Genomic DNA, 27,499 nt, shown 5'->3' on the forward strand with positions numbered 1-27,499 from the left:
CCCTGATCCCCACTCCATCCCCCAGGGGCATTTATCCTCTGAATTCTTCAGCTCTGCTATGTCCTCTATGTCAAGCTAAATCCAATTTCCTAAAAACTCCAGGTCCCAGGAAAGTTATTCAACACAAAGCACTGCTGTTGGGGAGGAAATGCAATTTCATCCACCTCAACTCCTGCCCACAGTACAAGGCCAGCCTTGGAGATCCTAGAGGGAACCCACAGACACCCTTTACACAGCTTCTACAAGCTGGTCTTTGGCTGTGAGAACACTGTGCCTAAAGCAGGCAGTGTCTTCTCTTTCTCTCCTCAGTCCTCATTTAGAAAAATCCACTAATGGGAGAAGACAGACTTCTCCAATCTTTGTCCCTAACTGAAGGCTCCTGGAGAAATGTCACTCTCAGATTCCACCCTTCATGCCTAACCATGAATACCTGAGATAGCAGCTGGAACAAAACCTGCAGAGGAGACCAGACCAGGAAACCCCCAGGTTAGTGGCTTGAAATGTGGGCCACGCTAAGGTTGCCTGGAAGGGTTTAGGGGAGCTAAAATTTCCCTCTTTATAATTCAACCCACAAATGCCAATTCTGTCCTTCTGGAATAATTCATAATACTGGCTTCTCTTCCCATAAGCGCCTCCCAACCCCTCCTGCTTCATGTGCCTGGTTCCTGGGGTCCTGTTGCCCCTGCAGACTGATCAGTGCTCAGAACAGCCTTCAGAGCCTGCCCAGGGTCCCCATCACCCTGGCATCCCCAGTCCTGGGGCCCTGGGCATCTTGCCACCATGAAGAGGGGTCTCTTGAGTTCTGGGTGAAGTGAGTCCTGGACTGGAGCTGGGAATGGTTGTGAATTCCCAGAGGTCTTTCCTGCCAGGAAAGGAAGAAGCAAGGCCAGTGGGAAGCCTTTACAACTTGTAAGGTCACGGCAAAAGCAGAATCAGCTAGCCGTGGCCAAGGTGGTCCTGGTCCCTACAAACCAAGTGATGCAGAAGCTCTGATGGGAAACGTGGAGAGCTGCCTTTTTAACATGCTTTCCAATGACAGGGCACGGGAAGAGCTTCCAGGGCTTTCCAGCTGAGGCAGACATGGGATCTGACCCCGGTGATGAGGAAACCAGGCACAGAGTGGGCAGGAAAAAGAGTGAACTGTCTTCTAACCCCTGTAGAACTTTCTATGGACAATGGGGCCCTACATCTTTGGGCGGCTGGCTTGGGTGCAGCAGATTCCCTGTGGGTTAGGTGACCATCACACTAAGGAGGAGATCAGCTGCAGCAGGGTGGACAGGTACACTTCACAAAGTCATTCTTTAAAAGACCCTGGTAAATGGACAAGGAGGACGATCACGATACTTTTTGTACCACTTCTTTTCCACATATTTGTTCAAGAGAACCCCAAACGATCTAAGTCGTCACTTTCCAAAACAGCCCAGTCCAGCCCTAACTAGAGATTAAGTACATGGACCGATGAGAGAGCAAAGTTGGATAAAGGCAGGGCTTCGCTCTCGCTGTTGACATACTGGGGGCAGAGCATCGAGTCCTCCTCCTGCCGGGTCACATGAGAGTCCCCGCATTCCCTGTGACTAGAATTGCAATGAGTACAGAAATACAGCTCTGGTCACATGTGGGGGGTGGTATGTTGAATTCATCCTTCAGATCTGGTGGCCAGTAAGAGGGCCAAAATGCCCACATACGAAATGGGTTGCTACCCTGGCTAGTGGAACCAGGCCAGAGCAAAGGGGAGGGGAGGGGAGGGGATGGGAGAGGAGGGTCTGCAAAAAATCCAGCCCAAAGACCAGGGGAGCAGGGAGATAGGAAGTTGGCAAGAAGAAAGGGGTGAGCAAGGATTGGGGGAGGAGACACGTTTCATCTATGAAAACAAGAAGCGAACCTGCTTTCAACTGACTTCCAGGGCCAGTACCGAACGTTCATGTAGGCATTTGTAGTTCACAAACTACTGGCACATCCTTGAAGTCACTTGATCCACACAATGGCCACATGGCAGGTATGGCTGACATTGTCATTTGCAACGAGGAAACTAAAGCTCAGAGGGTGAGGTAGTCCACCCCAGGACACACAGCTGTAAACAGTGTGAGAGAGGCTCAAAGCCAGGTTTCTGTTCTTCAAATCCAGGGGCACTTCCCAAGATACCCTATGACCTCCTGCACCCCGTGCCAGGGGTCAGCAAACTTTTTCTGTAAAGTACCAGATAGGAACTATTTTTAGCTTTGTGGACCACTCGGCCCCTGTTGTAATGACCTGACCCTGTTGGCCTAGCATGAAAGCAACTACAGATGACACTGCGTAAATGAATGGCGCAGCTGTGTTCCAATAAAACTTTATTTATGGACACTGACAGTTGAATCTCAGAATCTGTGTGTGTCACGAAGCCTTGTTCTACTTTTTATTTCGACTATTTAAAAAAAGGAAAAACCATTCTCAGCTCTTGGTTCACACAAAATTCCTGGCAACCCAGTTTGGCCCGTGGACTCTAGTTTGCCCCTGCTGCCCTATGTCTGGTGCTCTCAGACCCAGTTCTGTGTGTTTCTAGGCAAGGATTGCCACAGGACTCTGCTCTCTGTGGCCTGGGATGGTACAAAGCTGCCTGGCATGAGGTGACCGATGTCAGCAGCAGGATTGTAAGAGCACATCCTAAGCACTAGCTAAGCAGTTTTATTGGGGTAGAGAGTGTACACGGCCAGCTTTCCCTGCCCCCAAAATGTGTGACTAGGCTAAGTCTGGAGGTTCTCTGAGTCTCACAAGTAAGGGGACCTGGTCTGGGGCTTCCCAAAGGTGAAGACGGATGACAGGACCAGTCTTGCCACCTTAGGTATCATGCCTTTAGCTCATGGCCTGCATGAGAGGCCAGGAGCAGAAAGAGAAAGAGGTGAAGGTTGAGTCGGAAGAGGGCTAGCAAGGCATTTAGTCCTCTTCCAAGAAGAGTGAGCAAGCACGCAGAAACTGTCTCCTGGTCAATGATGGGGAATTCACTCAAATCCACTCAAGAATTGGCCCGTGATTTACCCATGCTGTGTGTTGTCTGGTGTAACATTTTCCCTAGAACTGATTTCTCTCTGGCCTTTGCAGCCAGCTGCTGTTAACTCTTACAGGACCTTCCTGCACATTAGAAAAGAGAGTCCCTACTGGGTGTGGTGCCACACACCTGTAATCCCAGCGACTCAGGAGGCTGAAGCCGGAGGATTGCAAATTCAAGGCCAGCCTCAGCAATTTAGTGAGACCCTAAGCAACTTAATAAGGCCCTGTGTCAAAATAAAAAAATTAAAAGTGTAGTGGTAAAGCACCCCTGGGTGGTTCAATCCCAGTACCAAAAGAAAAAAGAAAAAAAAAAAAATCCCTTCCTAAAGACACTTTACTGCCATCTGTTGGATAATCATAACAAATACAGAAATCTACAGCCTTCCCAGCATGAAAAGCGTCTCCTTCCACAGCTGCACTGGTGCAGGGCCCCCTGCGACCTTTACATCTGAGCCCAGTAACCCTAACCCTCAGGCAGTGGCCTCCTTCCTGGTCAGTGTGAGCTCAGAGAGGCCAAAGTAACTGGAGCATGGCTCAGAGGAAACACAGTGAGGGGCAGAACTGGGGTCAGGCTAATCACGCAGCACCTTGCAAAGCCACACAGAACTGAGCTGGGGTCCTGTGCTGATGGAATCAGCTGCAGCCCAAAGGCCGGTTTCCTGCCCCAAGGCCACAGCAGTGAGCTGTCCAGAGTCCTTCTCGCCTACTTGGTGACTACAGTCCTGGCCTTCCCTCGGCAGGCCCCACGGTGGAGGCATAAGGCTGCCCCCTTCAAACAGGAAATCCACCCTGAAGGCCGGTGGAAGCTGCCTGCGTGGGCTTCCAGAAAAGGCAGGCACTGGCAGGCCCCAGCTGCCTGCCTGCCTGCGCCGGGTGCGCCAGCCGCCCCCACAGCCACCCCTACGCTCTGTCTGGAACAGTCAGCGCACAGCAGCGACGGAACGCATCAGAGAGCTGCCCTGGGAGGTGGGGGGAGGCACAGGAATGAGGGGGTTGGCCCCCCAAATCCTGTGCCATTTGCACAGCTGAGCCGCTCGTTGTGTTCCAATAACAGAAGTCAAGCATATGGCCGTGGCCAAGCGTCCCTCCTCAGGAATGGACCGTCCCACACCCAGCGTGACTTGAGCCTCTGCTCATGTGGGCCAGACTCTTTCAGGAAGCAGACTCATGAATGAACGGATGGATGCCATTTCTTTCCCTTCCTTTCCCCCATCCCCGGATCCCATGAACACGGAACGCGGCCTTAGTCATTTTGGCAGGTGAGGGCTGGGAAGGAGGCCGCTCAGGCTTGATTCTACACCACCCGCAAGTGAATCTGCAACGACTCACACCCAACACCCCTCACTTCCGCTTACTGAGAGCCAAGGCGCTGGAAGTGAGATCTCACAGGCGGTACGGAGGTGGAGATGAAAATGGAGAGGGAACAGCTCGGCGGGACTGCCCTGCGGGTGGGGATGAGGAGGAATGTTCTCTCCCAGCCAGGGGAGCCCATCCCGACTCAAGCCAGCACAGGGCTGGGGGACCAGGTAGGGCAGTGCTGGGTCGTGACCACTGACCAGGGCATCCCTCTCAGGCCTGGAGACTCCAGTGCTCCCGCCCCACAGGCTGCTCCCCAAAGGCCTCCTCCTCCTCCTCCCTTAGGCCCAGGGCTCCCCGTGTTCCCAGTGTCTCCAACACCCACAGGTGAAGCCCACCCTCCCATTGCCTCCTGCTCAGACTCTTCCAAGCTCCTAAAAGCCTGTGGGACAAACTCCTAATTCCTGGGTCCACCTGCAAGACGCCCAGGCAAAATCCCAGGCCTCTTCCCCAGCTTCCCCCACTCTCCCTTGGCCTCTCCTCCTCTCTCAGCCTCCCACAGTCTAGGAAACAGGACAAGACTTTTCGGCTTTCCTAGAAGGCTCTTGATCCTGCTGCCCTTGTGGGCACACCGTGTACCAAGATAAAAAAGACTCTAACACTTACTGGGGACCCGAAGGGGCCAGTCACATCTCTTGCCTCAATTAATCCTCCCAAGAATGGACCCTCTTGCTACTATTGTCACAATGTCACTGATGAGACCATGGAAGCAGGAGGTCAAGAACTCAAGCAAGTTCGCAGCTGGAAACAGTGAAGCTCAGATTTGGACTGAAGGGGTCTAAACACGAGGGCTCTCTGCTCCCTGTCGTTGCATCCACCAGCCAGACCCAGCTCACGCCCCTGGCTCTCTCAGAAGTACCCACCTCCCAAGCCATAGTACCCTGATCCCAAACTCAGTGTCTGTAGTGCTCATTTGGCACTAAACATGTGCCCAAACACATGAGGCCCTGAATTGACCTCAGCTGAGCCTGGTTGACAACGACATTAGATCATCAGTTGTCAATAATTGTTCACGGACAATTTTTTTAAAAAATCACTCTACCCTTTTCATCACACAGAGTATATTTTCCTTTAAAATAAAAAAAAAAAAGCCTCTTTAATGCTAGCCCATTACTCGCAGGTGTGGAAAGGTAGCAGGGGGAGGAGACAAGCTTCCAGTCTTCTTAGCTCACCTTGCTCACCCTGGCGTCCAGATCCCCACACCCTGCAGAGCTCTTCCACACCTGTCACTCATCTTCAGTCACTTGTCTTCCTTTGCCTTGACACCATTGCTCTGAGAAGACCCTTCCCATCCACCAGCACACCCCAGCTCACTTCCTTCCCAGACTTCACCTCACTGCTAACATCTGATGGTCCCATAGCGCTAGAAAACCAGCACTACTCACCTGCAGCTGGAGGCACTAAAACTTCGCTCAGCAACCTTTCTGCAGGGCAGGTGAGTCCCATGTGTCAAAGATTTAACATTCTGCAAAATCCTGGAACCAACCATGCAATCCCATGCATAGCAACTAATTCATAGTAAGAAAGTAATTATGCTCATAGATTACCTTTAAGGATGTCCAGCATAGCACTGTTAATAATAACAAAAAGTTGGGAATGACCTAAAAAATTCCAAAACCAGGGGTTCTTTGCACAAACTATGATATTCTTTCATTCATGGACTGCTATTCAACCATTTAAAATAATGGTCAGAAGATTATTCACTGCTATAGTATAGTATTAAATGAAAAACATGGTTACAAAACTGAGTATAATACAACACCATTGTTAAGCAATATATATTGCTTAATACATTCATGCACCAAACAAAACAAAACAGAACAAAAAACCAGAGAGGAAATTCACCAACATGTTAGCAGGGGTGTCTCCAAAGCAGTCTCCCACATAGACTGAGTGCAAGCCTCTGGGTTTACTCCTGGCTCCATCCTGACACAGAAACTAACTTATCTCTAGGTAATTTCATCTGTGAAATGGGCATGGTAACAATACCGTCCTCACGGGTTGCTGTGGAAATAAATGCATACTACGATAGATGGCAGGAAGATAGACCATAGTGATTGATGATAGAAAGAATAATGCCTGACATTGAGTAAACACTAAATAAAAATTGCCCATGTCCATATTTGGGTGATGGAATCATAGAAGATTTTCTTCTTCTTTTGCCTATTTGTGCAATCCTTTTGAATTTTTACAACAGCCATATTTTTTTCCCCTATGATTGACGATTAGAGTTGCCTGAAACCAATACTTGAGTATATCCTCTGTAGTTTGGGAGAAATTTGAGAACTTCTGCCAGTCTGTGGCACCCTCACACTGACTTTGGCACCAAAAGCCTTTGAGTAGGTCAGAGTCACTGCAGGAATGGAAGGAGGATTGAGGATTAGACGGAAGAAGACAGAAGGAGAGACGAGGGCCACCAGGTGGACTCCCTGCCCTGGGCAGTAGGAACCTTTCTGGGACTCACTGCTCTCACCTGGAAGTCAGGGAGGGTCCCAGCAGGAAAGCCCTGGTGCTGGGATGGACACCCACTGCTGGGTCAGGGCCAAGGCGGCATCTGCATCAGGAGTTCAGGTGTTTATGGGTACAAACTGGGGCACAGAGAAAGTGCTATTTCCACCAGTAGAAAAAGAAATTATTTTAAACACCTGTTTAAAAACAAGAATAAGGGGGCTGGGGAGATAGCTCAGTTGGTAGAGTGCTTCCCTCGCAAGCACAAGGCCATGGGTTCAATCCCCAGCACCGCCAAAAAAAAAAAAAACCCAAGAATAAGCAAGTTTAGAGAAGATATTCAACTCCTGCATTCTGCAAAAGTTCTGGCGGGCAATGGCCCTGGGTGGAGGCGGAGGTCACAGTGAAACTGTGGCGTGTGAATGAGACACTGCCAACAGAGCCCAAGGGCCTCGTTCTGCTGCAGCCTCGCAAACTCCTTCTCACCCACAGGGATGTGTGAGCACCTCCTCCTCCACGAAGCCCTCCTGATTCCCCTTCCATTGTGCTCCTGTTGGCCTGGCCGCCTCCACCGAGAGCTTTCCAGTCCTCTTCACTGGGATTATTTCCCAGCCTGACTCTCCTATCTAGACTCTAAACCCCTAGAGAGGAGATTAGAAGATTCCTAAATAATCCACTCATTGACTCACTGAATGAATGAGTCAGGAGCAGCAGAGGCAGAGCCGCTGGGGCTGGCACGGTAAGCCCAGGGCTCCAGCTCTGCCCCACGGCCGTATTGTGTGACCAAGGCCAGGTTGCTGAAGTCCCCTGGGCTTCCGTTTTCTCCCCTGTGAAGTGGAGGAGGAGTAGATAATGTCCCTTCCAGTCTCAAAATTCTCTGATATACCTCACGGGGGCCTCGTTCAGAGCAGTTCACTCTCTTCCCACTCTTTCCGGAGATGGTTTTCCGCAGTGCTAGGTGGGAGCACAGGGGTGGGCGGGAAGCTGCGGTAAAGTTCAGAGGAGGAGAATGCTGTAGGCCTGTCCCAAGCTCCCCGCCCTGGGGCTCTCTGCCCTGGGTCTGTGGGCCTGGGACCACCTCCACAGGGCTCAAAGGACAAGGACTCCCAAGCAGGAACCTCAGGAAGTAGAGTTCTGGACAATGCTGAAGCTTGGTGTTGGAGACTTGCCAGGGACAGGGAAGAGGCTGGGGCTCCTTGCAGGCTTCAAAGGTTGCCAGCCTCCTTCCATTTATCTCCATGAGGCTGCCCAGATCCGGGTCCAAGAGGGGATCCTGGCACAAAGCAGCTCCAAAGTCCTTTCCAGTTCTGAGAGGCCAGAACCTGGAGGCTGTGCACCTCAGCATCAGAACAAGTGTGGAAGTAGGTCAAGAGGTGTTGTGAGCATCCTTTCCTCTACTAACAACCAGCCCCTTTGTCTTTTTGAAGGTTACAACAAAAATGACTGCAGCCAGTTATGATTATTACATTCTTAATATTAATCCTCCAAAGATGGTTAAATGCCCCCTCCAAGAAGGGTTTCCCTAACAAAGCCTAGGGAGCTAGGAGTCTGCCTCGCCTCAAGACTGGGCTTATGAGCACAAGGGCCGTCTCCCTCCAGAGTCTGACACAGTTGTGAGTCTTTGTGACCAGGTTTTGACAGCCTGGGGTGTGAACAGCCACCAGGCCACTGGAACACAGCTCTGGGCTTCAGAGGCCTGTCCCTGGCCAGCTGGCAGCACGTTCCAGAGCGATGTGGTGTGGGCTCAGTATTAGTTTAAGCCATGTGATCATCTCAGTGCTCTCAAGGTGGGGTCTGTGGGTTAGCACCGAGATATGGGCAACTGCACCATCCACAGGCAGGAAGTGACATCATACCAGCAGTGAGAAGACCAGGCAGAGTCTGCCCTCCCAAGGTCTTGTTCATGCCCCCCAACCAGGTGCAGACTTCCAACCAAACTCTGAATGCAGCACCATGTCATCCCAAATCTACCCAGAGAGATCGCATCACCCCCTCAGGCCTTGGAGAGCTCAGAGAGCCCGGCAGCTCGTCCTTCAATCCTGCCTTGCACCCACCCCACCTCAGGGGTCAGACGAGGTGGGTGATCCCATGCTCTTAGCCTGTGTAACTCTGCAGAATGCTTATCCATTGCACCCAGGTGCTGTCCCCTGTGAATGTCACACCCAGAAGTGACAATATCAAAGTGGGAGTATTGATGTCGGTGGGAGGGATAAATGGGGCAGGCAACCTACTAAGGTCCTTAGCTAGCAGAGTGCCAGAGAAAGCAAGGGACTTTAGGGGACATCTGATCCAATCCTCTAGAGGAGCAAACAGAGATGCAGGCAGGATGGAGACTTGCCCAAAGTCACACAGTTGCTGAAGGGTAAGACTAGAACCCAGGGTCCACGCCCATGAGAGCTCTTTCTACCCATCTCTGCTGCTGGTAAGTGGGTGCGCCCACACATGACCCACCTCAGATGCACACATTTCAAACCAGTGTTCACACAAGCCTCTAAGTCCTAGGGGCAAGGTGACAGGTGGGGGCTGAAAGAACAGTCACCAGACGGGCAAGAGGAGACCCCAAGGTTACCCTCAGTGCAGCCTGAGTTGATCAGAGAGACAGACACATATTAAGTAGTCAGAAGCTAAGAGGCAATTAATAGTCCTGCGATCTGGTGTTTCTCAGCCATTTATCCAACCCCAAACACCCCATCAGCCATGGCAGAGCATTCTGGCAGCTGCTAAGAATGATGCTTCACAGCCTCAAAGTTTGGGGACTGAGCTTAGCTTCCAGCTAGGGGCTGCCATCCATGTGTGGATGTCTACGCAACTTCTCGGCCCCTCTGGATTCTGGATTGTCAAGAGGGTGAGCCATTCCAGGAAGGATGGAAGAAACCCTCCAGGAAGGGAGTCGGGCATTCATGGCAAAGGAAGGGATGCCAAGAGGCAGATGGCAGGAGGGAAAATTCACGGCACTTCTGAAGCAATTCAATAGCCGAGACTGTTGCCAGGGATAATAAATGCAGATATGCTGGGAAAGCGGCTGCCAGCCTTCCACAGGCTCCAGAAGATGCCAGGACCCCTGACGCCCACTCTAAGTGGGAGACAATCATAGAGACGGCTGCTAAGTCCCTGTGCAGGCTCTGTGTCTGATGTGCCTAATTGCGTGTGATATGAGAGGATCATTTCACAGAAATGCAGGGGATCTAGCCTAGACTGTGACCCTACTCCTGCTGATTGGCATGAGGAGGAGAATCCAGGAGGTTTCTCCAGTGGCCTTGAAGTCCTGGGCAAGAACTGAGGAGCTCGGCTGGAGGAGACATTTTTCACTTTTTTCCAGGTGAACAGGATCCCTTTGACTGCAAAGTCAATATGGCATATTGTCACTGTTCAAAACAGCTAATGACTATTCAGAATGTATTAAAAGAAGTGGGGCATCAAGGGACCCTGGATAGCCAAAATAATCTCAAGAAAGAACAAGTTGCAGGTGTCATATTTTCTGATCTCAAAACTTACTACGTAGGGATGGAGCTGAAGAATATCATGCTAAGCGAAAACAGCCAATGTTTTCTCTGATATGTGGATACTAATTCACAGGAAGTGGGGGACTAGGGAAGAGCAGAGTCACTTTGGATTAAGCAGAAGGGAGTGAAGGGAGAGGAGGGGGTATGGAGGTAGGAAGGAGAGTAGAATGAATCAGACATTATTACCCTATGTACATATAGGACTATATGACTGGTGTGATTCTACATCGTACAACCAGAGGAATGAGAAAATGTACTCCAGTATGTATGGTGTGTCAAAGTGCATTTTACTGTTGTGTATAACTAATTAGAACAATTTTTAAAAATAAATTTAAAAAATCCAACAGGAAAAAAAAACCTACTATGAAGCAACTAGTAGTGGTACTGGTTGAAATAAGAACAGACATATTGACCCATGGAACAGAACAGAAATAAACCCTCAGGTACACAGCCAATGATCAACAGAGCAGAAAGGCAACTTGTGGGGTGGAAGAGAAATGTGTGTAGATCACAAATTTTATAATGGGTTAATAACTAGAAAAATAAAGAACTACAAATCAACAACAAGAACAAAGCATCTTGATTTTTAAAAACTGGGTGAAGAACAGTTCTCCAAAGAAGATAAACAAGTGAGCGAGAAGCACCTGACGAGATGACCAACATTATCATCAGGGAAATGCAGATGAAAACCACAAAGAGACACCATTGTGCACCCATTAGAATGATATTATCAAATAAATAAATAAATAGAAGTGCCGGTCATGATGTAAAGAAATCAGAACCTCAGACAAGGCTGCTGGGGATGTAAAACAGTGTGGTACAACCACTGTAAAAACCGTGGGGTGGTGCCTCACAAGTCAGACATAGAATTACAGTGTGAACTAACAAAACATAAACAAATTGACAACAATGATTTGAGCCCATATCTGTGCACCCATGTTCGCAGCAGCTATATTCACAATGGCCAGAATATGGAAGCAACCCAAACGTCCATTGACAGATGAACGAATAAACGAAATGTGGTAAACACCTCCAATGAGGTGGGACTTAGCCTTAAAAACAAATTAAATCCTGACACATGTTCCAACGAGACATCACAATAAGTGAAATAAGCCAGATCCATCAGGACCAATACTGGGGCATTCCACTTACGTGAGTTCCCGAGGCTAATCAAATATATAGAAACAGAAACTAGAATGGAGGTCACCAGGGCCTAGGAAGGAGAGGACGGGGGGAGTTAATGTTTAATGGGAACATTCTCAATTTGGGAAGAGGGAAAGTTCTGGAGATGAATGATTGGAAAGGCAGCAAATCGAGATGAATGTGCTTGACCCCTTATGTCCCATCATCCTATACCCAGGACACCTACGAAAACAAAGCGAACAACAACATACCACTTGGGGTAACTCTGCACCTGTGTCAAATGCATTAATGTTTGCAGAATTGAAAACACAGCCTTTGATGGGTTGACACCACTGAATGGTATTCATAAAGATGGTTAAGATGGTAAATTTTTTGTTCTGTATGTTTTGCCACAACAACAGCAAAGCAGGAAGATGGTGTCGGGGAGGCCCCTCAAACTGTTCTGATGAGCCTCCTTCTGCTGCACTGAGTTCTAGCCCAAAAGGAACCTTCTTGGGAAAGGAGGAGAGACCAAGGATCCTGGAGATGCACTCCAGAGAGGACAGAAGCCTGGTTTCTGGCAACTGAAGGACTGTCATGTAGGCAGACACTGTGTGATGTCAGTTGAGGACTGAAGCAAGACTAGTGGAAGCCTCAGGGAGATCATATGGCTTTAATTTTAAGTAGGTCTTTCCAATTGCTTAGCAGTGAAATGGGTTGCTCAGGGAGGCTGGGAGCTGTCCACCCCTCAAGAAAGGTTGAATGCAAACCAAGATCAAAGAAGTGACTGTGGGGATGCTGCCGAAGGTGTCCTGGAACAGTAGGAGGTTGGCCCAACTGACTTCCATGATTCCTTATAACTCTTGGGCTCTGATGGAGACAGGTAATTACCCTTGGTCTTGTCCTTCCCAAGAGGCAGGCAGAAAGCAATTCAACTGAGAATAAGAGACCCACATTCTACTCCCTCCTCCATCAGGGATTGACCATTTGACCTTGGATGGGTCACTGCTCCCTGCATCTCAGCTTAATCATCTCTGTCATTAACACCTGCCAGTCATCTCCTTGCCCCATACTTATCTCCCAAAGAGTCATAAGAATAAAGCAAAGAAAAGACTTATATAAAGGGAACTTCAGGGCTGGGGAGATAGCTCAGTTGGTAGAGTGCTTGCCTTTCAAGCACAAGGCCTTGGGTTCCATCCTCAGCACTGCAAAAAAAAAAAGGAACTTCAAATATGATTGCCACCCCCTGCCCTCCTCTCAGGCTCTGCCTTTCCTTCCTCTCAGATCAGGGCTGGTGGTATTTTCTAGGATTCAGTCTGGACACCACTGGTTGATTGTGGGATGCTAGCATAGGGCATGAGCTTTATCTAATGAGGCATATTCATGTTATTAATATACTACTGTGTAGCTGGTATTTATAGCAAATAATAACAGCTTTTCTTTAAAACAGTGATACAACTTTCTTTTTCAAATAAACTTAAAAGTTAAGGTAAGTTAAGGTAAAAAGTGAATTAAAAAAATAAGTAAGGAATAATGCAAGTGGTACTTGAACAAGGCAAAACTCTTGGAGGTGGAATGTAAGTCTTAGGAACCCCCAATGGATTGAGTGGTATAACAACCTCCTCTTCAGGTCCAGTCATGGATCCCCAAAGCCTGGAGATCAGACCAAGAGAACCAAAAGGCAAAGCTGTTTTGGTTGTTCTGCTCTCAGGTTTCCTTAACGTGCCAGATGCAGGGACTTTACCAACCACTGAGCACAACTAAGAAATTGAACTTGGCTCTAGGTCTTCATCCACAAGTCTGTGATGTCAGTCAACTTCTACCTCCTTCCTTTAGGACCTCCTTTCTCTAGGACCTTCTATCTGTGTTCTTCCTGATGTTCACCTTCCACCCAATGGGTCCCATTAAGAAGAAGGTCAGCTCTAGCGAGGCCATTTCTCTGAAGGTATAGGGAATATGTTGGATACTTCCCCAAGTGCATTTAACAAGGAGCTAGACAGGAAACAATCATCTCATGTGAGTGTTGAATACTGAGGGAAACTTCTTATCCAGGGAAGCAGTCCTGGTACCCCAAAGTTCCCTTCTGCTCTCACATGTAGGGCAAGCTCCCTTATGCACATCTTGAAACATGAAATGTGAGATCCCCATCAGAGAAATCTCCTAGAAACCTGACCAAGTCCTGACCCCTCCACCCCAACAGCTACCTACTAATCAGTTCAGAGGGTCAGTCAGTGATCCCAGACCACCTGCTTCCCTGAAGAACAGGAATGAAAGAAGTTTCCAGCTGATAACCAGGCAGGACTTCAGCAAGTGTCCTTAGGGGAAGGGAGGGATAAAAGTCACCCACCAATCTTTTCTCCCTTAGACAATGTTGGGAGTTGGTGATACAGACCCAGGAAAAGTTCCTTTCCTCTCTCTTCCTTCTATTGCCCGCATTCCATGTTTTGAAATATTCCACCTATCAAACTGCATGGATAAAGAACTAATTATCTTTCCTATTTTTATGATCAAAACCTCCAGTGGTGGCCAAATACCAAGTTAGTATAATTCCAGGTGAAAAGCAAAGAAATTGAAACTTTTGTTTACCAATACAATCACATTAATATTTAAAGCATATTAATTCAAGAATATTAATTCAAGACCCCCTTTTCATTCTTTTTTCTGGAACTGAGCCTAATGTTCCATTGCTCACCAGGGTCCAAGAAATGACTCAGAGACTGTGTCAGCAGGGGTCCTGCTTCAAAATGCAAGAAAACAACATTCTGGGAGACTCTCATGGAAATCTGGGGAACTAGTGAGCTACAGCAATTTTTTCTCAATGGGGACTTTTCAGAAGCTCTTCACCTGACAGTGGTGCTCCAGACTAAAGCAGAAGGTAAGATGAAGAACTTAAAGTGGAAAAGGTCAAGAGAGGGGAGACTAAGAGAACAAAGAGGAAATGGGCCAACCGGGCAATTCACAAAGAATTAATCCTGGTAAAGAGACTTGATCAAAAATTAAAGATGCTTCAGGTCTATGGGAGAACCTATGAAATTCCACCCCAACAGAAAAGACAGGCAGAGGGCAGACACACACACACACACACACACACTCACACACATCATGCCTTAGAGTAACCATATTACTACCCATCGTGAGCCCCATAACATCAAGTTGGAAACCTCAAATATATACAATAAAATTTATAAGAAAACACAATAAATTGCCAATAAGCATATGATATATTCAGCTCATCAGTAACCAAAGAGAAAACTTTGAAAACCCCTTTTTCCTATCTAACTGGAAAATTATATAACACTATAAATGTCACTATGCTGATAGGCATGGGTGCTCTTGCACAGCTGGTGGGACTGTGCACAGACACTTTCAAGGGCCACTGGGAAATGCTCATCAAAAACTTCAACCATGAGCATTTTGTTGGACTTCAAAATTCCACTTTGGAAATTATCTTAAGGAAAGAATCATGAATCTGTACAAAGATTCCAGTGTATTGTTTATAATGGTATTGTCTACCATCACAAAGAAATGTTCAGGGGCAATGCAAAAATACATAACCAATGATAAGGAATTGAGTGAATACTCCAGAATCCTGCACAGCCTTTGTAAGTAGGAATGTAGAGTAATATTTAATGGTTTAGAAATAAGCATGCTGTAAAACAGAGCATGTCATAGCAGCCCATTATTTCAAACTGCATATGCATAGAAAAGATTAGAAATGGATGCACAAAAATGTCACTAGTATTATTTCTCCAGGTGACAGAATTACAGGTATTTTTTTAAAAAAGATTTACATATGTCTGTTTCTAAATTTTCTGCAATGATCAAATTTGGTTTTTGTAATAAGAGAAAATATCAATAATAGTCTTTAAAAAGAATCAATAAAGTTGTAAATTATTATGAGGAGGGTCAAGCCAAGTGTTCAAGGTGGGTTGTTCAAAGGTAGACAGAGAAATTGAGAACTAGAGCCCATTGGACAGAGTATCTGCTTATTTCTACCTGGCAGGTTTGCAAGAGACAGTGAAACTTGGCAACCACACAGGTACATGTTGGAAGGCAGAATCCAACCAGCATGTTCACCATCTATGTTCTGCTGAGTAGCTGTGGAGAAGTGGCTTTTCTTCCCTGTCCTCCAAACCCCTTTCCTCTCTGATGGCCCATGAATCTATAGCGGCAGGGTATTATGATAACAGTACCTTTGTGCAAGACTTTCCTTTTTTGGAAAAGCAAATATGTGCAGTGATGGGGTCAGATCAGGTCAGGACTTTAGAGAACAAGAGTGGGAAAAAAGAACATGAGATACAGTGTGTGTGTGTGTGTGTGTGTGTGTGCACCCATGTGTGTATGTGCCTTTATATGCTTTGTTCTGTTTATTCCTATAGAACTAAGATGACCGAATTTTAAGAATTCGGTCAGAGATGTCTCTTGAAATAAGTTTGTTGACTCATTATTAAAATCAGGAGGAGCCAAAGGTTAGCATAATGGAATTTGGAAGCTCCAAATTCTGGTTGCCATCCACCAGACCCTGGCTGTAATTTGTGTTTCTTCGACACCATGAAAAAGGGAAGAGAAGAGGACACTGGGGAAAGCGGCCTTGATCTCAGAGGGCCTCTTGATAAGCACCCATCACTGAGAACACAGGACACCCTCAGGATCAAGCTCACCCCTCCATCTTGCCTCCTACTTCCTTGAAGGCCCTGAGCCTATTATTTGCTTGTAGGAAAGCCACAAAAAGAGACATGGCTTCACTGGACCCTAACCAATAGGAAGAGCCTGGAAGGGTGGCAAGGGGAGGTGGAACTGCCCAGACCAAGACAGAGGGAGCCCAGCCCGGGCGGGGAAGGATGGTGGCGGGCCAGCCTGGCCACTGACCTCTGGGCATGTCCATGGGGTCAAAGCTGGCCAGTAGGTCACGACACCACTGACGGTCACCTTCCACCTTGCTCAGCCAGTTGTTGCAGTTGAAGTAGTAACGGAGATGAGGCCTCTTCATGTCGGTCACAATCACACGGTCCAGGTACCAGCTGGCGTTCAGGCCTGTGTTGTCATGTTCGATCCTGGGACAGAAGTCAACACCTTCACTGGCAGAACCAAGATGGCACCCCCTCCATAGTGGAATACCTAATGTGTCTTCCGCAGAGAGGTTCCATCATTTTGTTGTTTTTGTTACTTTACAACAGTTTCCTGGTCTGTATAAGGGGGTACTTTGCAAGGTCGTTATCCCTGGGGTTCAGTTTCCCCCCTCATTGCTCTGAGATGGTCGAGTCCCTTTTTGTGGCTCCCAGACACCTGCAATTAGCAGACACTATCCTTAGCCCCACCAACCGGGGGAATCCCCCATAGCCACTGAACTAAGGTTGTCCCACAGAAATACAATGTGAGCCACAGATGTAATTCTAGATTTTTCTAGTAGCCACATTTTTGAAAACATAAAGAAACTTACAGAATTCATTTCAAGAATATGTTGTGTTTAATTCCACTTATTTCAACATAGAACCATGTCAAAATTTATTAACAGAATATTTTAAATTCTTTGTCTTGTGCTAAATCTTCAAAAATCTATTGTATATTTTATATATATAAAACATTCTGATTTGGATTAGCCACATTCTAAGTATGCGATAACCATAGGTTTCTAGAAGCTGCTGTCTGGAGGCAGCATTGATTCAGACTCTTCAAAATATGCCCCTCCCACCCCGCATCTTCTCCCACTTCCTATAGCCGCCTTTGTCTAGTTTGTTCCCCAAAACATGGGCCCTGGACAACCTTACTTGACATGAGATATCTCATCTCTGCCCACCACAGTGAGGATTTATATGTACAGGTTTTAGCAGAGCAACCTCAACCCAACACACAGGCGGCAGGCGCAACGTATCAGGCCCTTCCTTTCCAGAGCCTGGCACCTGGTAGGACCTCAGCAGGTTGCTCCCTTTCCCCACACATCAATGTCCCTTCCCAACACTCCCCTGCGACAGCCTTTCCCCTGCTTATAGCCCCTCCCTCCACACAACCTGCGCCCCTTCATTTCCCAGCAAAGACAGTTTTCTTGCAGAAGGAAAAAAGCTCAGGACTAATTTGAGGCCATATTTGACCCCTATCCAGGCCCTGGTCTGGGTGCAATCAGACCATAGATGACTTTAACATTCTGACAAAAAAGCATGAACTTGAATGGAGTTGGTGAGCGGGGCTGGGAGGTGGGAGAGAAAGCACCTCCTTTGCAGCAAGGTTGTGGGGTTCGCTTTCCTCGTTCAGGAAAACGCCCCTGGAGAGGACACCCTCAGGGAGCTCCCGTCCAAAGGCATCTTGCAAGATGAGACCCCCTGAGAGCTTCCTGCTTGCCAGTTGCTGTTCTTAGTGCTAATTCATGGAGTCCTAGGGTCGTTACAGATGAGACACCACTATTATCAAGGAGGACCCTGAGGTTTGAACAAAACTGCCCAAACTCCTATAGCTAATAAATAGCAGAGCAGACATTTGAACCCAGGCAATCTGGACCCAGTCTTGCTCCTAATCACTGTGCTGTGGTGTCTCTCAGAGCATAGTCCCAAGTTTGTGGAAATTTATCTCAAATCATCATAACCCAAGAAATGAATCTCTAACAGGGAAGTTTAGGGCACTGTGAGTCAGGATGGGAGGGAAATATTTGGGCCTTTGATATTCCCTCAGACGCCACCTGGAGAGTAATCCATACCCAGAATCAATAGTGAAGTCAGTTCCTAATCACTGGCCTTCATTTCCATTGCCACCCCAGGCAGGGGCCAGCTCCTCACCTGATTTTATAGACGAGGCCCACATTGTTCGTTCTCACCCGGAACACATCAACATTGGCTTTCTCAAAGGCAGACTCGCTCCTGCAATGAATGTGTGCTCAGTTAGTGCAGATCAAGGCTTGGCTCGCAGGCTCAGGAGGAGAGCTGAGGGTTGGCATCCTCTCCTTCCTCCACCAACCCGCTCCCAGGAAGAGCTACGTTCAACCAGATCCCGTTCTGAGCTTCCTTTCTGGCATGGTTGGAGAGGAGTGGGACAAGGACAGTTAGTACCTTGCTCTCACACCCAGGGCTTCATTGACTCTTTGCTGCAAGTCACTAAAGCAACCACCGTGGGCAATATTAGCCCCATTTTACAGACCAGTAAACTGCTAGTTGGTGGCATTGCCAGGACCAGTATGTGGCTCTCCAAAGTCATGAAGCCATACCCGCTGGTTGCTCTGGGCTGGGAGGCTGGAGGAGGAAGGAGCAATGAATGCCTGGTGCCCGTGGGTCTGCGGACCACTCTGCCTCTCCCCTTGCTGGCCTTGTTCTTGGTGGGAAGAGTTGCAATGGCAGCCCCAAGTGGATGCAGACTTGGGTGGCACCTGTAGTTCTGCCATTCCTACAGGAAAGGGATCACTCCACCCCAAACCAGCAACCAGGGAAGCGGGGTGGTGAGGGAAATGCAGATTTGGCAGTCCGAAAATGGTGCGAACAGAGAAGAGTACACCTGAGATGTCCGACAATGTAGCGCCCAGGCAAGTGCAGGCTCCGGAGCATCCTAAATTCACACAGCTTAGACCCGGGAGGGCTGGAACTGACTTGCATCAGAATTCACGGGTCCTGTCGCCATCTGCTCTGTCTGCTATGCAGGCCAGTTCTGCCCCTGTTCCAGCAGCTCCGCCTGCCCTGCAGTTGAGTCCTTCAGGCCTGAGAACATAGATCTCCCCCTGTGCTCCTGGCCAGGACTTTTGGGGGAAGCCCAGGGGTAAAGAAAATAGCAGAAGACTTACGCCTATGTTATAGTGTGGATCTTCAATGTGTCCCCAAAACCCACGTGTAAAAGGCTTGGATCACAGCCCATGGTACTCCTGGGAAATGGTAGAAACTTTAAAGGGTAGGACCTAGGACTGAGGGAGCAGCTCAGTGGGATAGCACTGGCCTAGCATCCGCAAGACCCTGGATTTAATCCCCAGCACAGAAAAAAAAAAAAAAAAAGAGGTCACCAGGATCATGCCCATGAAAGGGATGTTGGGACCAGCCCCTTCCTGTCTTTCTTTGCTTCCGAACTGCCGTAAAGTGAGCAGCTTCCTCTGCCACTCACTCCTGCCATGATGTGCTACCCAGAGCAATGGGGCCACCAAACCTGGAATGAAAATGCCAAATCTGTAAACTAAAACAGTTTTCTTCTTTTTAAGTTCATTTATTGCTGGTATTTGTTACAGCAATAAAAAAAAATAATAACTAACAGCTCTTCTTCATTGGCTATCAATGTTCTTCAAAACTAAAGGGGGCAGGTGGAGGGCCTTCGCCCCAAGCCACAAGGCTCAGGCTCAGAACAATACTCCTCAGGTATTGTTCCAGAACCCAGAAGCTGGGATTCTGCAAACAGACCGACTTTGGAAAATAATTGCCCTGGGAAAAGTTTCCTTAAGAAGGGTGTCAGGAGATAGGAGCCAACATCCCCTAAAGCAGAGCAGAGTTCATGAAAATGCAAACTCAGGCAGTCTTGTTGGGTGCAGTCTGGGTGCAGAGAAGGGAGGAGGGAGTGGCAGAGTCTTCTGTGTTTGTTGGGGTGCAAAGAACCCTCCCAGGTGGGTCTCGCCCCTAGAGGAAAGTTATGCTCAGCAAACAATCCATACGCCACCATGGTGTAAGAAAGACATCTGTTACAGCTTCAGCAAGAGCAAGGAAAATAAGAAGTCTCCTCTGTGAAGAACAGTCCATCTCCTTCCTGGGAAAGTAAGCCGACCAGTCCAGCACTTGAAAAGGAAATTAGTCAAACTAGCACTCACGGGAATCTGGCTGATGTGGGAATTTCTCACCAACAACACACCCCAGGTTTGGGTTCAAAGTCACAGCAGTTACTAAGTAACTTGAAAAACACATGGACATCAATTTTGTACACTAGGATTTTGTTAATGAGAGATAAATAAATACCTAAATGTTATTTTCTCTTCAATACATAAGGCAGCTGATATTTAGAATAAATAGACAAGAGTTTCTACATCAAATAAATACCCCAAGGAATAATCACTCTGGGAAGTTATATGATATAATAATTTGCAGTCTTTAAAAATTCTATTATAAAAGAATATTAACAAGACAGGAACACATGTATGATAGAAGCTTAAAAGAAAAAACAGGTTAAAATCGAATGTATGAACAGAAAAATCAATACAAACGGGATACCATCTTCTCTTAAAAACAATAGAGTGGAAAGATTTATACAAAAAATACTATGTCTTGATGTTAAGACTGCAAAGAAGTGTTGGTAATTTGTTCTTGTCTACATTGTTTTCAAATTTCACCAAAGGAACACGTTTTGTTTTTCTAATTATGAAATAAAGCACAATCCCACGATTGGGTATCACCCCTGCCCCACCCCGCCCACAGGCTGCCGGAGAGGATTCTTTGGAAGGTTTGGGAATTGCTGGGTTTCCTCTTTTGCAGGGGTATGGAATTTGGGGAGCAGCTGCTGCCGGTGAGTAAAGGCAGAGGAGGGCACGCATCCCCAGTTTTAGCCAAAGACAAGGTGTGACTAAGAAGGACAGCAGCGGGCTTTCTGGGGAACTTCTGTAGAGGGTTCTGGAAGGGATGCTGACAGCCACCTTCAGCCCAGGGTAACCTGCACCCATGACACACTTCGCTGTGCTTGTTAAATAATCAACATGGGGCTTTACACTCATTTGGGGGTGGGGGTATCGTGCATAAGAAAGTAGGGTGACCAGGACAGGCAGTGCTGAGGAAAAGGGAGCCCGCCAGCCAAGTCCCAGGCCTGCACTGGGCTATTTCAGGGCAGTGCCAGACACAAAGCAATCTTCCCAGTGGTTGTGGATGGAGCCCAACCTCTCTCTGGGAGACAGGGAAGACCTTCCCTGTGCCAGAGGTGTCTCTCTTCAGAGAGAAAGGGCTGCAGAGACAGGCTCCAACCACTCCCTTCGCGAGGGGAGGGCCTGGGACAATCCCAACCACTCTGGGACCAGATTCCAGAGTGCTCACTTCTGGTCAGTCAACGCAAATGCCTGTGGAGCTCAGAAAGTGGAAAGGGGCAGGGTCGAAAGCAAAGCCTGAGAGGGTCCCTGGGCAAAGGAAGCATTAGAAATACAGACTCCTCGTGTTTCCTTCTGGGAGCCTGGGCCTCACCATGGATCCTGGTCCACCGTCACATAAAGACTGATGCAGCACACAGCCCCTGGCCCTGCCACCTGGCAGCAGGACCCCCACCCGGGAGAGACCTTACAGGTTGCACAGGGCATTTTAGCTGCCAGTCAGGCAAAGCCATCTGGCTAAAATGCCAGGCACTCTCCAACACTCTCAGATGGTGAGTTCTCAGCAGGACAACCGTGTTCCAGAAGATACATGAGATCCCATCCTTTTGCCATATCCTGATCATGTGACCCAGTATCGGGCGTGGTTCTTGGTAATAGAAAGAAACAGGGATAGGAGCTTCCTCAGAGAGAGGTTCAAAAGTGAGGGAACCTCAGTAAACATGTCACATTCATCAAAAAGGGTCTGATGTGTTCCAGGGAATTTGGACACCAGACCGCAGCATGGAAAGAATCAGCCTTTTACCATCAGAAACAGAAGTTTTTCTTGGAGTAGGAATTACTTGGTGTAGGGAATAAAAAATCTTGCTGAGCCATTTGGGGGTGGAAGGTGAGGTTCTGAGACCCAGGAGGAAAAGCACAGGATTTGTCAGGAGTCAAGGGACAAACCAGAAGAGAGAGGAGGGGCCCATAAGAGATGTGGCCAAGAGGCCGTGGAGAAAACCATCTAGAGAATTCCAAGGCAGTGATGGGATTTTAAGAATAAGGGTCTGGTATTCCATTCTAAGCTGTTTGTGTTGGTGTGGTGTGAACTGTCTCTAGCACCGTGAGCTATCAGTAAAGTCTGTTACAAAAGTAATGTGTGTGTGTGTGTACGTGTGTGTGTGTGTGCATGCATGCATGCATGTGAGAGAGAGAGAGAAAGGAAGGACAAGGGACTGTTCTCCAAGTGACACAGTGAGTTTGGCATGGGATGGGTTTGGGTATGGAGAGGAGGCAATGGCTTAGAGGTGAGGAGATCTTGAGACCCCTGGGAAAGCATGGGACCAGCATCGTCCTGAGTTAACTTCATCTGTGTCTCAGAGCAAGGAGACCTTGTCTGCCATCTGCTTCTGGGTTGGGGTCCCTCAGAAAGCAATGCTTCCCTGCTAGGTTCCCAGCTTCCATCTTGAACTGACAGGGTCTTAGATGACAGGGACTGTGTCTATACAATTTTCTCTGCAGACTATTTCTCGGTTCTAGCTGCAGCCAGACTCTGGCCTCCTCATTCCTCATTTATCATGCTCACTGTGGCCAGATGATCTTGGCCACTACCGTAAATTGAGCATCCGCCTATCAACTTTCAAGCGAGGCCTCCTTGAGACTGTCCCCCCGTGCCTTTCCCATCGTCCCCCTTTCTGCCCCTCCGTGGCACTGCATTTCCAGCTCTGGGCCTCCTCCTTGCAGGCATGTGGTGTCTCTGCAGCCTCCGTACTCCTGCAAGATGTTCCCCTCAGTCCAAAGGACTCTCTCAGTACCCTTCTCTGAGTGCTTTTCACTACTGGAGGCCCACACTTGCCCCTGCCCAGGAAGTTCATTCTAGCCATGTGACACCTCGGGCCTTTACTGAGTTCTGACTATTCCCAAAGGACTAAGGTGTGTGCTGGAAACCCAAGTGGCTCTTCCCGTGGCCCTCATCCTGCAGCCCTCCCACCTCCCTATGCAGCCCTCTACAGCCTCCCAGAGCCGCAGCAGAGCCCCCGACCAGCTGCACTGGGATCCTGGCCAGATGCATGCTCTTCCTCCCAACCTGGAGCATGACACTGATCAAGGCAGAGACCCCCACCTGCAGCCTTCTGGGGGATGCGGGCTGTCCCTGGGGGCTGTCGACTCCATCCTCGGGCAGGCCTGGAGAAGCAGCTGCCCACGCCCCTCTGGCCCTGCCAGCTCATTCAAGTCTGCATCCCCTTTACTCTCTTCCCACTGAGAGGCAAGGCGGAAGCTCAGGCTCCTGAGATGGGGATCAGTGACAACCCTTCACACCACTTTATCGAAGTGATTCTGGGGCCTTCCTGAGATGTTTTAACAAGGAGAAAAAAAGGTAGGGGAGGAAATTGAGGATACTGGATGCATGAAAGAAGGAAGGAGAGTCAGGGGAGGAGAAAGGGGTTTAAGAAGGTGGGCTTCTGTCCTAGTGGCGTCTCTCTCCTGCAGAGCACTCTGGGAAGGCACATGGCAAAGAGGACAGGCATTTCATGTATTCCCTTTACCGTGCCCACATCACTGGAGGGAAAGACTTCCACGTGCGTCACAAGCAGTGAGAGCAGTGCAAGGAGGCGGGTACCCTGTTCTGTAGAAACGGACAAAACAGCACATTACGCCTGCCTCGCCATGGCCACCACCAGGCCGCAGCCCACAGTGGGGGAGCGCACGTCACGGGCCTGCTCAGTCTGCAAGGCACAGAGTCCAGAGTGTCCTGGCCTGGGGACCCCACTCCTCAATAGCTCCCCCGCCACCCCTGGAGGCTCTTGGACATAAATCCAGAGGCCCCACACACAGCCCCAGGGACCCCTGAGGGGAGTCTCCTATAGACCCCCAGGCCAGAGTCATGAGGTCAACTTCAATATCTACACCATGAACATGGATGAGGACTGCTTCCCCTTCAAAAAACTCCATGACTCTCAGTCGCTCCCTGCTCCTCTCCGGACTTCAATCTCTCCTTGATAGCTTAGAATCCGTCAGTGGTTTCAAATGTTTCTTAGCTATGGAAACTTTACCCAGTGACAATAGGTAAGAGGTCCATACGTGGAGCTGCTCTGAAAGATGAGGACATGGTGTCCAGAAGTAACTGGTCAAGTCCCTGTCCACTCAGTACAAAATGAAAACAGTGGACTAGACCCTCCCTGAGACTATCTCTGAAATTCTGTGAATCGAAAATATGTGCTCAGGTTTTACTGTGTGGGCCTCTGTGCCTGCATGGGGGTGGGGGAGGAGTGAGGACGAAAGATAGGACGGTGGCCCTGCCTCAGAGGCTGTAATAATGTGGAGACACAGGTGTCCACCATGCACGTGCACACACAGCACACACACATGATCCGTGTGGCTGCGTGTGCATGACTGACAGGCAGGTTCAAAGACACTGGTCCCAGTGAGAGCTTGGCGCAGAGCATTTTAAGCTCAGGACTCCTTCACATGTGTGAGCTTCCTAATGTCCCTTCCCCTATAATGATATAGGAGGAAACCAAGGCCTGGGACACAATGAGATTTGGCCGAAGTTACAGGACCATGTGGTAAAGCTGGACCTACACCCACATTTCTTTGTCCTAAGGGATTATTCTCCCACATCAAGGCACAGACAATATGAATTCTTGGCAGATCCAAATTAGGCACTAGTCCACAAAATCAAGAGAGGGGCTAAGGAAGATTGACAGGAAATCAATGGGAAACCCCTGGCTGGCACATGACCCCTCACCACTCAAAATGCCATGGTCAGATATGCCTTCTCCCCAGAGCAGAAGGCCACCCCCGGGTTTCAGAACTTCCTCAACCCACACCAATACCCAAGACCTCACCAGGGCCAAGGTGATACTCACTTGCTGGTGAGATGAAGCTTGGGAGAGAGACCATTCTCTCCAAAAATCGTGATGAAGACATTGGCATCTGTCCCTGCACCACGAACATCTCCCGTAGCTGTGACCACCTCGTATACTGGAGGAGAAAAGGAGAAGGTGAATTGTAGGCTCAGGAGAGAACCCAGAGTCCATGCAGGCTTGGAGAAATCAGAATTCTCACCAGCCTCCAAGAGATGCCCTGGCACAAAGGACTCTGGGAATCCTCCTTCCTGCCTCCCGACCTCCACAAACCTCTGAGCCAGAGTCAGACCCACACCAGCTCCGGCTACAAGACCCAGCCTTCACCCTCGATACCATACTCATTCTGCAGATAAGGAATCTGAAAGCAGGGGACAAGGCCAGTCACAGCCTGCACAGTGTCAGTACTAGAGACTGGCCCAAGGCCTCTCAGGATGCCTCTCTGTGGTCCTTCCAGCACAGCACACTGAAGCCCTCCCAGCCTTCTTCAGGGCCTGGAGCTGGCTCCTAACTTCCTCTCTGCCTTCTGCACGATGCAGCCCCGCCCACCCTCAACTCCCACAAATCACCAGGGCAGTGCCATTCCAGCCTCAGGAGAAGCCACCCTAGGGCTGGGTGTGCAGGCTTTGCAAGGGGTCCCTCTCTGGCAGGGAGGCTGAGTTCCCTCTCTGGGGCTCCTTGAAGTTTATTCAGTTTGCTGTCAACACCTCTCCTTGCCAGGGCACGAGTACCATTAGAGCCCACCTGCTGGGTATGGAGAGAAGGCATGGACACTTCTAGATTCTCAGAGTCTGTCAATCTGCTGCACCCAAGTAAGCAAGCCAGATGACTAGGGATATTAGGTGGTTAGCAGAAGTGTTGGCAAGGCTGCAGGCACGTGCATCCAACACACTTCCAGAGCTGACTCCCAGAATCACAGTCCGGACCTGGCTGCTGCTGCCAGCCAACCCAGAGCCATGTCACCTCTACCAAGTGGAAACAGTCAAATCACATCCCCATCAGTCTGCTCCTCCTGTTCCAAAATAAACACCCGGTTTTCAGCCTGTTCCATGAAAAGGTTGTCTTCTGAATCAGTCTTGGGCTGGTACCACTGATTTGGGGAACCTGCCACACATGTGTGCAGCAAGGGACGCTGAGTTTGGGAAACCAGTAAAATGTGGCACCAGGTGTCCGCCACGTCAAGGGAATAGATCAACGCCAACACTTAGTAATCGTAGTCATAAACAATATTGACCGACAGCTTACTATGTGCCTAGCCCTGAGCTGAGGCTTTACAATATCATCACACTCGAATACTGAAGCAAACCTAGTATCATTCCTACTTTCCAGTCTTTCCAGTTGCTGAGTCTATCTGAGGTACCCTCAAGGAGGCCCAGCTGACGGGGAGGAGATTTGGGGATTAGACTTTCAAACCTACCTATTCAGCATCTATTCCTCAGAAGGGGTTTGTCCCAGGTGCTGATGGCTCAGTGGGGCTGAGGGGACGAGGGATCTGAACACCTTTGAGAGCTGGTGAGCGCTAGGCCTGCAGTAATTGCATTAGAGGTGCTGCTCACACCACCTCAGGCCACAGCCGAGGGAGCTGCTGCAAAGCCGCACTGCCATGCCACAGGATCTGGGGGTGTCATTGCTGGTGACCCTGGACAGTACCAACCTCTCAGTAACACCTGTTCACAGACCGTTCTGGGAATAAAAGATGATGAACTTATGTCAAGACTCGGGCACATAGAAGACATGCAATAAATAGACTTTCGTTTTTCAACCTATTGTTGTTTAGGCAGAGAAGCTGGTTATAGGGCTCGTTCCTTTGGCAGACAGGACGCTGGCTCAATTAACATGCACACAAATGATGTCCCTACATTCCAGAGGTCCTCCAGGAGCACCTTTGTCCTCCCAGGCCTATGATGACCAGCAGCAGTGTTTGGGGGCAAGGGGATGTTCAGATGCCCCTGGTTCTGATGATGCCCCATCTAGGCACTGAGGTGGGGCAGAAGCAGTGTGTGTGTGTGGCTCCCTGTCACTCATGACAACTAGAGCCTTGATTCTTCATAGTCTGCACCACAGAGGAGCCGGATCTGCAAAGGAGCCCTGGAGCCCTCTCCTGACCGGGTCAGGAACAGCTCTGGGGCCTGAAGTGCTGCCCGCACGGTTTGCATATGCGCAAGGGCATATCCAAACAAAGCATTCACCGAAGACCAGCCTGATAGAAATTCTAGAACCACAGCATATGAGAGAAGACAGCGAGCCCCAGGGATGCTTGATTTGGAGAAGAGTCTGAGTCTGCCGAGCAGGAGAGAGATGAGAACTACCTCAAGAGCTGACACAGGGGGACACAGTCACTTTTTAAACAGAACACTAACCATAAATAAATTGATCCACTGGACTTCACTTTAAGTAAGACCATAAAGAGAATGAAAAGGTGAAGCACCGACTAGGAGGTAATGTATGAAATGCAAGTG

The 27,499-nt window shown here is 48.8% G+C and overlaps 1 protein-coding gene across 3 annotated transcripts in view; it reads right to left on the bottom strand.

Moving 5' to 3' along the window:
• Positions 1 to 27,499, bottom strand: part of Loxhd1 (lipoxygenase homology PLAT domains 1) — a 143,983-nt gene that overhangs the window by 112,336 nt on the left and 4,148 nt on the right. For all 3 annotated transcript variants that reach the window (XM_047526740.1, XM_047526739.1, XM_047526737.1), the window contains exons 2-4: positions 25,044 to 25,158; positions 18,224 to 18,304; positions 16,326 to 16,510 (exon numbers count right to left, since the gene is read on the bottom strand). In XM_047526740.1, coding sequence (XP_047382696.1) covers positions 16,326 to 16,510; positions 18,224 to 18,304; positions 25,044 to 25,158 — 381 coding nt within the window. The remainder of the gene's footprint in view (positions 1 to 16,325; positions 16,511 to 18,223; positions 18,305 to 25,043; positions 25,159 to 27,499) is intronic.

This window comes from Sciurus carolinensis, chromosome 15 (assembly GCF_902686445.1).
Source record: "Sciurus carolinensis chromosome 15, mSciCar1.2, whole genome shotgun sequence".
Lineage (NCBI taxonomy): Eukaryota > Metazoa > Chordata > Mammalia > Rodentia > Sciuridae > Sciurus > Sciurus carolinensis.